Source organism: Aethalodelphis obliquidens, unplaced genomic scaffold (assembly GCF_003676395.1).
Source record: "Aethalodelphis obliquidens isolate GAN/ISIS:26980383/991018 unplaced genomic scaffold, ASM367639v1 scaffold10, whole genome shotgun sequence".
Taxonomy (NCBI): Eukaryota; Metazoa; Chordata; class Mammalia; order Artiodactyla; family Delphinidae; genus Aethalodelphis; species Aethalodelphis obliquidens.
The window spans coordinates 27,128,274-27,140,262 of NW_020837954.1; the positions used below are offsets into that span (position 1 = coordinate 27,128,274).

An 11,989-nucleotide genomic window follows, 5' to 3' on the forward strand; every position below is an offset into this window, starting at 1 on the left:
AAATATTACAAAACAAATCTGTAAATTGTATGTATTCTTGTTGTGCTGCCATGTAGATACAAGGAAAATTTTAGGATTTCAAAATAACTACTTGTTTGGTAATAATGAGGTTTTATCAGATATAGCAGGTATAACCAAAGAAAACTAACAAGAACTCAGTAAAGGTACAGAGAACAAGCTGAGTTAATCTCTGAAAATGCATATATTTATACCCTAATTCTATTATATCAGGAATCTAGAAAACACAAGAACACACATGTACACAGAGTGTTGAAACCATCATATATCATAGAGCCACTGGGAAACTCTGCTGTATATACAAAAGAGAATGAGAATATAATAGGCAAATAACATCTTATTACTCTTTTTTTTAATCATTTTGATTTTGATCTTTAAGGTCCCTGGACCACACTTTAAGAACTGTTGCCCTAGAACAACCACTTAAGGCAAAAAGCAAAACAAAACAAAACAAAGAAATAGAAAAGTATAGTTAAAAGTTCAATGGATAAATTAAAATGGAGTTCTAAAAAATATTCATTTAACCCACAAGAATGCAGAAAATGATGGATAGAGGAACAACAAATAAACAATGTCAACAACAAAGCACAAGAAGGGCAAACAGAAAGCAAATAGTAAAATGTAAGACCTAAATCTAAACATATCACTAATTATATTAAATGTTAATGGAGTAAACACTCCTGTTAAAATGTAGAGACTGTCAAAATGAATTTCTAAAAAAACAAAGCCCATCTATACTCTGGCTTCCGGAATGCACTTTAAATAAATATAAAGACAGATAATAAGTTAAAAATAATTAGATGGAAACTAATATACTATTCATTCAGTAAGTATTAGAAGGCACTTTAATATCAGATAAAAGAGACTTCAAGACAAAGGGTATTACCAGATATAAAAAGGTAAGCAAAGAATATTACCAAATATAAAGAGGTACATTTCATCAGAAAGACATAAAAATCATAAATGTGTACATGAAGCCAAATAGTAGGAATAAAGAGGGGAAAAAAGACTTACCAAATAGTAAGAAAAAAAGGGGGAAAAATCTCTACAATCATACATGGAGATTTTAATGCCCCATACTCAGAAGTTGATAAAAGAAAAAATCAATAGACATAGAAAATCTGAACAACACTATCAACACCTCTGAGCCAACTGACTCCCAATAACTGGAGAATATACATTCCTTTTAGTTGATCATGGAAGTGGTCATCAAAATAAACCATACAGTGGACCATAAGACAGGTATCAATCAAAGAATGAAAAGGACTGGAATCAAAGAATGTAGTCTGGCCACAATGCAATTAAGTATCAATAACAACATGATATCTTCTTAAAAATCCAAATATTTAGAAATTATGCAACATAATTACAAATAACCCATGGGAAAAAGAAGAAATCACAAGGGAAATTAGAAAATATTTCAAACTGAAGAATAGTGAAAAACAATATACCAATATTTGTGGGATGCAGCTAAAATAATGCTTGAAGAGAAAAATACAGCTTTAAATGCTATATTAGAAAAGGAGAAAGATATAAAATCAGTGACCTAAGGTTTCACCTTAGAAAAAGCTGGGGGAAACTATGAAAAAGTTTTTTGTTTTTTGTTTTTAAGTAAGCCCAAAGTAAGTAGAAGAACTGAAATAATAAAGGTAAAAATAGAAATCAGTGAAACAGAAAATAAACTATAGAGAAATTAAAGCCAAAAGTTAATTTTTCTAATAGGTCAACAAATTTGATGTACCAAAAAAGGCAGAGTGAAAATACAAATTGCCAATACCATGAATAAAAGAGGGACAATCACAATAGATCTTATAGACATTAAAAGAAAAATGAGGGAATATTATGAGCAACTCCTTGTGGATAAATTTGACAACTTAGATGAAATGGACAAATTAAAAAAAAATACAACATAACAAAATTAATTAAAGATAAAATACCAAATATAAATAGCCTCATATTTATTAAAGAAATTGAATTTGTTATCAGAAATTTCTCCCAAAACTCCAAACCTAGATGGTTTCACTGGTTAATTTTATCAAATATTTAAAGAAGAAATAACACCAATAGTAAACAAACTCTTTTGAAAATAGAGGAGAAAGGAACACTTCCTAACATGTTTTATGAGAACAGCATTACTCTGATACCAAAACTTGACAAAGACGTTATTAAACAAATAAAAATTAGGGGCTTCTCTGGTGGCGCAGTGGTTGGGAGTCCGCCTGCCAATGCAGGGACATGGGTTCATGCCCCGGTCAGGGAAGATCCCACATGCCGCGGAGCGGCTGGACCCGTGAGCCATGGCCACTGAGCCTGCGTGTCCGGAGACTGTGCTCGGTAGTGGGAGAGGCCACAGCAGTGAGAGGCCTGCGTACCGCAAAAAAAAAAAATTAAAAATAGATAAATAAAAATTATACACTAGTACCCCTTATACTTAGAGATACAGAATCTAAGCAACATATAAAAAGGATAATACATCATGACTAAAAAGAGTTTATCCCAGGAATGCAACATTGTTTTAACATTTGAAAATCAGTCACTGTAATTCACTACATTGAGAGAACAAAGGAGAAAAACCAAATAATCATTTGAATAGATGTAGAAAAAACATTTGACAAAATTCAACACCGTGAATTTTAAATTCATGATTTAAAATAACATGATTAAAAATTTAATAACATGAATAAAATTCATGATTTAAAAATAACAACAATGAAATGTTCAGCCAATAGGGAATAGAAGGAATGTTCCTCAATCTGATAAAGGAGGTCTGTAAAAAACCTGCAATCAGTGTCATACTTAAAGTATTGAATGTTTTGCCCCTAAGGTTGGGAACAAAGCAAGGATGCCCACTCTCACCATTTCTATTCAATATTCTAATAAAACAAAAACAAAAAGGTATGAAATTGGAAATTAAGAAGTAAAACTGTCTCTAATTGCAGATAACATGATTGTTTATGTAAAGCATCCTAAGGAATCTACTAAACAGCTACTAGCAAATTCTCAGAAAATTACATTGTATTTTCATATATACCAGGAGCAATCAGTTAGAAAATGAAATTCAAAAAGCAATTCTATAACATTAATAGCATAAAAAAACCAAAATACTTAGGAATAAATTTTGCAAAAAACAAGCAATACCTCTATACTAAAAACTATAAAATAATACTGAGAGAAATTAAAAAGACATAAATCAATGAAGACCATTGTTCATGGATTGGAAGATGCAGTATTTTTAAGATAGCAATTCTCCCCAAAATGATCTATAGATTCAATGCAATCCCAATCATAATACTACCTTGAGGTTTTAAAAAATAGAAATTGACAAGTTTATTCTAAAATTTATATGGAAATAAAAAGGACCCAAAATACTTAAAAAGTAGCACTTTCCAATAGAACTTTCTGCGATGATGAAAATATTCTATATCTGCACTATTCAGTATGTGACTACTGAGCACTCGAAAGAGGGCTAGTCCGAAAGAAACCGATCTTTTAATTTAATTTAGTTTAAATGTAAATATGTAAGTACTCACATGTGGCTAATGGCTATTATATTGAACAGTGCAGAAGGTAACTCTGAAAAAGAAGAGGACTTAGACTACATGACTTTGAAACTTAGTATAAAGCTACAGTAATTAAGACAGTGTGTTACTGGCATAAAACAGATCAATGAAACAGAATAGAGAGCCTGGAAACAATCCACACTTACATAGTCTTTGATTTTTGACAAAGAAGCTAGAGCAATTCAAAGGGAAAGGAAGTCTTTTTAGCTGGTAGTGCTGGAAGAACTGGTTATCCACATGAAATAAAATGAAACTTTAGTTCCATCTCATATTATACACACACACACAAATTCAAAATGGATCGCAAACTTAAATATAACTGAAAAAATTCTAAAGCTTTTAAAACCAAACACAGGAGACTCTCTTTACAATTTGGGTATAGGCAAAGGTCTCTTAGGCAGGTCATTGAAAGTAATCACAAGAGAATAAATTCATAAACTAGACTTAATTAAAATTTAAAATTTCCCATCAAAAGACAAGACTAAGAAAATGCAAAGGCAAGCCACAGACTTCAAGAAAATATTTGCAATACATACATCTGATAAGGAACTCATTTCCAGCATACATAGAGACCACCTACAACTCAATAATTTTCAAAAAGACAACCCAATTTAAAAATGGTCAAAGATATGAACAGACTTTTCACAAAGAAGTATACAAATGGCCAATAAGCACAATATCATTAGTCACCCGGGGAAATGCAAATTAAAACCAAAATATCCACCAGCATGGCTAAAATGAAAAAGATTGACAAGCCCAAATGTTGTCTAGGAATTGGAACAACTGGAACTCCCATACTCTGTTGGAAGTACATCCATTTTGGAAAAAGATCTGGCAGTTTCTTATACAGCTGAACTTATACCTACCGTATCACCCAGCAATTCCACTGTTAGATATTTACCTAAAAGAAGTGAAAGCAGCGTATGTCCAGAAAAAGATTTGAATAAGAACGTTCAGAAACAGTCCATCAACAGAAAAAATGGATAAACAAATTCTCACGTAAACAAACTCATGTAATTATACAGTGGAATTAGTGTGGCTAACTGTCCTGGTTTGCCTGGAACTGAGAAGTTTTGGAGGACGTGGGACTTTCAGTCTAAAACTAGGAAACTTTTTTTTTAATAGGAAACTTATGAGCAAACCAGGAATTGGTCACCCTAATAGACCACCTCAGCAATACAAACACCTAACTACTGGTACATCCAACAACATGGATGAATCTCAAAACATTATGCTAAGTGAATGATACCTACACAAGGAGTTCATATCCTATGATTCCATTTATGTGAAGTTCTAGAGTAGGCAGAGCTAAGTTGTGGTAAAAGACAAAAGCAGGAGAGTATTTGCGCTGCGAAGTTGGCTGATGGGGAAGGGATGTGAGGGAACGTTCGGGAGTGATGGTAATGTTCTCTATTTGTATACACATTTGTCAAAACTCAATGAATGGTAAGTTGAGGTTTCTGCATATCTGCATCTAAAAATACCTGTAAACAAATACTGAACTCTAGTCAATGATATGCATGCTGGAGTGAGGTCTAACTCTTCTTTACTTGTCAAGTGTGGAATTTCTAAAAATGTGGTATGTAGATGTCAGAGGTGGAGGAAGGGAGAATCATTCCTTGAGGATTGCTCCTGAGTGGAATTGTTTGTCATGACTTTTCAGTTTAGGAAGATTTTCTTTAACTTTTCGAGAGCACTTTCCAGGTGGCTGAATCCTTATCTTTTGTTTTATAATCCTGTATTTTGTGAGAAGGATCTTATTTTGTTTTCTAAATCGGTGGGCTTCTTTCTCTATGTATGTAATTTGACTGCAATTTTATTAATTGCTTTGATATTATTCTTTGCTCTTTTCTCATACTTTTGTAGTTTTTATAGTATTTACAAGTATAAGCAGAGTATCTCCATATTATAAGATGTATTTTTAGCAGTCACTTTATATCTCAAAGCAGTGACTGTAAATTTACTTATGGTTATATTAAAGGACAGTAACGCTTACAGCATTCTAACTTTTCTTGCTACCTAACTTTTCTTTAATAATATAGTACTTTTAAAATGGAAACTGGATTGCTTTTAGATCAGCTTTTTATTAACAACATTTTTGGGGGGATTCACAAAAATAAAAATGTACATTGTAGAAAATTTTAGCCTTGATTAAAAAATTTAATCTTGCTAGAATTTTATTTATTTTCACACATCCTTTTTGCTATGGTAGTAGGTCAGCTCAGAGAAGGTACTCTTTTGCTATTTCAACATCTTTCAAGATATATTTCATCTTTTAGTTTGCTTTCTTCTCATATACCTCTAAAATGTGTTGTTCTTGTAAGGAAATCAGCTATAATAATGGTTCTCAATCCTACCAAACCCAGTGACCCCTTCTAATAACATTTTAATAACCTATTTCTATCTGAAATTAATAGATTGTTTAACATAACTACACACACAACTTCAAATGTTCAGTGCAATTGCCCTAACTGTAATATAAAGAGGAAATAAAAGGAAAGTAATTAATAAATATTTCAGTGTGTAAATTTGGGGCGATGTAGTAGTCAGATGCTTGTATCTATACATAGAAATTGTGACTGAGACAGCTATAAATGCACACTGTTACAGGTGTGTTGCTTTGGTGCTTTACATACCACAAGCAGTATTGTTGTCAGTTTCATGCCTTTCTGAAATAGTTGACCATTCTTGATAAAGTTCTGAACAAGAAACGAAGGACAAATTTCCCTCAATTTACAGTATTTGGGGAAATGGTGAAAGGCTTAGTAATAAAATATTTTGGATTTGAAAGTGCATTTGGGTGCCTGCATCATTTTGTCATCAACATAACAGCATCAACAGAGGAATAACATCAACTAACAGAATCTAATAGAACAAAGCAAATAGCACAGCAGTTGTATTTCTATTTTAATTTTTCATCTTACTGGAAATTAAGTGTGTCAAATGGACTAATGCTTTTATTTCCCATTCTTTTCTCATTATGACAAAACTACCTCTCTGATTAACATCAATTAAAGCTCAGATCTTTTGCCAAGTTGTTTATTCCTATACTACTTAAGGTAACCTTGGCAGAAAAAAATCTTCCTCCAGCTGCCACTGGGCAAGTTGGCAAAGAACTTATTTGTATTAACAGGGTAGTTTAAACGCAAGTGGTTCTAAAAATAGGAATTGTAAAGCAAGATAATCAAGAGTTTATTTCAACTGGTGCTCACTCAGTGTTTTCTAGGAGTGCATTGCAAGAGGTGACTATATTGTATATGGATGAATGGCCTGTCATGACAAATGTGCACGGTTTCATGATGATGAATTTTTTTTCTTTTAGGGTATGTCTCTGTGCCAGACTGTTGTCGTAGGCTCTGTAGTCATTCTTCTCTACTCTTCAAGAGCATGTTATAATTTGGTGGTGATCACCATATCTCAGGATACATTAGAAAGTCCATTTAATTATGGCTGGGATAATCTTTCAGATAAGGTAAGTACCTAGCATGTATTGCCAATCTAAGTGTATGATAATGAAGTTAGCCTGACTAGGAGAACGTTTTAAGTGTTTGACTTACGAACAATTTTATGGAATCTCTAGCTACTCTCAGTAATCATACTTAAAAGTTCTATGTTTAAAAATCCTCATTTATATGTGGCACTTGAAATCATTCTTCAGAGAGAACTTCTCTCAAAGTAATATTTTCTTTTCTTTTTGTTAATAATACTAACAGTGCCTTAAATCTATTGGTCATAAACCTATTTTACTAGTTTTTAAAGGATAGTATTTAAATATCTCTAGATAAATTGGTTGCCTGTCATTAGCTAGTGAATATGGTTATATATTTAATTTGTTAGGATGAAATTAATTCTCTCTTACCCAAGAGCTACATATAACCTAGATATTTGGTTCAGTTTTAGATGTATGACTTATGAAAATCTGGCATTATCAGTCTTGATAATGGGAGAGCATTCGTAGTTCCTTGGATGTCCAGGTGTTTTCTGTAGTGATTCCTGGTGTCCTAGCTATGCATATTTGACTTCCCAGCATTCTCCATCCTTTACCTAGAAGTACATTTTGACATGGGTACATGTCATATCTTTATTTATATTAATTTAACTTTGTACTGAATTTAAGGCATTGTGGGATACTATTTTATCTGAATTTCAGTTACCTTTCTAAGAAGGAATTTTCACGTGTGGTTCCATGTAGCAGATTCCCTTCACTCCTTTTCCCATTTCTCTCTTCCCACATCTATTAGAATAGAAACAAATCCAACATGGAGTTTAAGCCCAAAAGCATGTTTTTAAGTAGCAACAGAGCTGAGCGACTTGCATGTTACATTTCTCTACAGGTATAACTCAGGGTAAGTGTAACTATTTTGCCTTTGGAGCAGCTGGAACCAGTAGTCTCTTTTATAATTCTCCTTAGACTATGGGGCCTAAACTGTCTACCCCATTACCCATGTATTTAAAATATTTTCATAAATTGATGTATTGAAAAAGTTAGTACCTCTTTATTCTACTTAATAGCAAAGCATTTTTATGACCTTTAAAGGGTAAATATCACTACATGAGAAACCATAAAATATAGAAAATTAATTTAGAGTTTTATGTGCTTGTAAGTTGATGTTTTAACTTACCCTACCTGAAGCAAGTTGATTGTGGAGGATGATTTCTTACACATAAAACAGATTTTAAAATTGCTCTGCCATATTCTATTTACAGGCTCATGTAAAAGACATAAGTGGAGAAGAGTATATAGTATTTGGAATGGTCCTCTTTCTGTGGGAACATGTGCCAGCATGGTCGGTGGTACTGTTTTTCCGGGCACAGAGATTAAACCAGAACTTGGTATGATGTCATAATATTACCTGATGTTTGTTCTCCTTATTTTAAAAAATAATGGAACATTTATATTGACTTTCTATTTTTGGCAAAGACTAAAAAGCATTATAGATCCAGGCCTCCTTTCCTAGTTGAAAAGTAAATCTTCTTATGCTATCTAATACTTTGTTCACAGGCACCTGCTGGCATGATAAGTAGTCACAGTTACAGTTCCAGAGCATACTTCTTTGACAATCCAAGACGATATGATAGTGATGATGACTTGCCAAGACTGGGAAGTTCAAGAGAAGGAAGGTAGATGTACTGAATTAGTACTGACATAGATTCAAGAGAACAAATCTAAGCTTTAACCCAAATATGAAAAGGGTGATTTGCTGATATATGTCAATAAATAAGATCATTTAACATTAGAGCTTAGAACAGTAGATGTTAAACCCATGATGGGACCTGTACTATAAAGAATTATCATCTGATTCTAAGCCCATATATTACCTTTATTTGAGAAATGCCTTTGGGGGTAAAATGGTACCATTTCATTGCAGGATTCCTTGTTAGTTCAGAGCTGATGGGGGTTGGTGAGCAGGGAAGAAATACTATTATAGTGATTTTATATGTTTCCATATCTAGTCTGCTGTTCAAAATCCACAGAGAAACCCTAGATAAACTCTTGCAAAGCTTAGAGCCATAGAAGATCTTCATGTGCCCTACTTGTTCCAAAATCTTTGCAAGTCCATACCATTAGCTATGTGGCAGTGCAAAGAGAAAGCCTTAATGCACACCTTAATGCTTTGAGTTTGATGTAAAAGTTTGATGTAAAGCCTTAATGCTTTGAGTTTGATGTAGCATTTTCTATAATCCTTACTTCATCTGGACAAGTTACTTAACCTCAGTTTTTTTAGTCTGTTTTCATCTGTTAGATAGGGATTATAATAGAACCTATCTGATAGGATGGTTGTAAAGATTAAATGAGTGTGTGTGTGTGTAAACATACTGTACATATGTATGTATATTCACATATATATACACACACACAAACATGTCTTAGAATAGAACCTACTACATAATAAGCACTATATTGTTATTATTATCTGATAATCAAGTTCTACTAGTTTTGAGTGGTATTAATTCATTATTTTCTAATATGTGATATAGAATCAAGGATATTAGATAAAAGTCATTGCATTTTGTAGAGAACCATTATGTTATTTAGCAAAGAACATATTTCAATATATTCGATACTAACTGTATTATAAAATTCATTGAAAACTAAAAATGCCAACATGACTTATTACATCCTGATCACAGTCCTTTGGCTTTTTTGCCCTTTTTTGTTGCAGTTTATCAAATTCACAAGGTTTGGGCTGGTATGGCACCATGACTGGGTGTGGCAGCAACAGTTACACAGTCTCTCCCCACCTGAATGGACCTATGACAGATACTGCTCCTTTGCTCTTTACTTGTAGTAATTTAGATATGAACAATCACCATAGCTTATATGTAACACCACAAAACTGATGGCATTACCAAGTCGTGATTCTTCAATCGTTTTCCATGAATGTGTATATCCTGTGTGTTTAAATTACATCTACATAAACATTCCATTATCTGTTGCAACCGAAAACAAAGCCTCGAAATGTGGCCGTGTCCAGTGGGGGACACGGCTGTTACTTTTGACCTCGTCCTGGTAAAGTGAAGTGCAGTGGAAAGTTTGGAGCGGGAGAAAAGAGGGATTAGATCTTAAGGCACTTGATGGCCTCCAAGCATCCTGACTTTGGAACGTCAAATGCATAGTTGCATATTTGCACTTTTATCTTTGTCCTGAAAGAGTACACTGCAGTCCCCAAAGTCATACCCAGTGTTCACATTGGGATATTATGTTGTACACCGAATTAGGAGGCAATTTCCCTACAAAAATCAAAGGCTGTATATTCAGCAGTGTACTCCATGTGGAATTCTTACCCAATAAAGTTTATAGTGTGAACAGTGCACAGAATGAAGGCATACAAATGTACCATTCTTTTAAAAGATCTACTAAAAAGTATGTAATCACTGAAGATAGTTCTTTTAAGCATGATTGTACAGTACCAACTGAAATTATTCAAATAATCATTTTAAGCAAATGACAGTAGTAATCCTTTACAGTGAGGACCAGCAGTGTTCTTTGGAAAGCCACAGTCATTTCTTCAAGAGGAAAGTATACCAGTCAAAATTATGTGGCTACTTTGAGTAGATTTGGTCAAGTGATTATTTTGTATGATTAAGATATATGTAGTAGTTTAAGCATGATTCTTCAAGAAAGCAATAGTAATTTTTGCATAGGGAGATTTCGGTAGAAACTTCTTGGGACTAAACAAGTTTACAGATGCATTTAAGAACTATTCATAAAATGTATAATTCTGAGTTAAAACATGAATACATTTTCAAAGGCATTCAATTTAGCTGAAACAAAATATAGGTAATCTTACTTATTCCTACTGAATCAGGATTATCCTCAGGTAAATTAAATCATGATACGTTATTGCAGTGAACTCAAGTGCAATACTTTGTAAGACATGTAATTCCTCCTTTAGTTTTCACATTTTTATATCTTGTATATGGGAAAAGCCAAATTAAATTTAATTCAAATTAATTCCAGCAGTAGACTAAATGAACAACTTATGTAAATGTACTAACTAGGTAAGTATAAAACCAGTGGTTCACAATATTGGAATACTTTTAGAATTACATTAAAACTGTCTTGGATGTCCTACCTTGGATCTAAAAAATAATACATGGTAGGCTAAGGTAATAGAGAATTTTAAAATGCACTTTCTACCAGTGTCTATATGGAAAGAAGTAGATGCTGAATACCTCAAGATGCCAAGGTAATGGGCACACTGGGAAGTTGTCACAACATGCTTAAAGATGACTAACTATATATACAATTGTTTGCTGATCTATTTCTTCAGAACTGGAACTAATACAACTATCCTTTTCTGTCTTTACTTTGATTGGAAAGTTATGTTTTATTTCTACTCTTACATAAAATACCTTTCAACTTTTTGATTAATTGATTCAGTAACTTCATAAAAGTATAACAATAAGTGAAACCCCAAGAAAAAAATGAAATTTATAATGCTTTTGATCTTTTGGAAGGCTGGTACACAGCCAAAGAAATTTCATCTTTTTATCATACAAAATGATTCTGAATTCAGTTAAAAGCATAAACTTATAAATGTTACTTTGGGTTTATTTATAATAAATTCTCTCAATGCAACCAAATTATTAAAAAATTTATAGTATAGAAGTTAACCTTGGTAGTAACAGAACAACATAACATGCACTTACCTGAGTATATTTTGATTGCGACTTCAGTTATTGGGTTTCTTTTCAGAATGCCAACTATTTATTTTCCTAATAATGTTAGATATCTAATTATGTAGAACGATCTGAGAAGATCTGTGTTGCCTTTGTTAGTCCTCGGGGTTCAAAGTGATAAAGTAAATTTTTTCTAGTAAAGCTTCCCTAGACTTCCCTAGATAATGCTCCTATTTGACCAGATAAGCAAAGGTAACTTTTAAAAAATATTTCAGATAAAATAACTT

The 11,989-nt window shown here is 32.8% G+C and overlaps 1 protein-coding gene across 1 annotated transcript in view; it reads left to right on the forward strand.

Moving 5' to 3' along the window:
• Positions 1–11,297, forward strand: part of GPR137C (G protein-coupled receptor 137C) — a 53,821-nt gene extending 42,524 nt beyond the window's left edge. Inside the window, exons 4-7 of the mRNA XM_027111246.1 lie at positions 6,901–7,050; positions 8,286–8,411; positions 8,581–8,699; positions 9,743–11,297. Of these exons, the coding sequence (XP_026967047.1) occupies positions 6,901–7,050; positions 8,286–8,411; positions 8,581–8,699; positions 9,743–9,920 (573 nt within the window). The 3' untranslated portion in view covers positions 9,921–11,297. The remainder of the gene's footprint in view (positions 1–6,900; positions 7,051–8,285; positions 8,412–8,580; positions 8,700–9,742) is intronic.
• Positions 11,298–11,989: the final 692 nt, after the last annotated feature.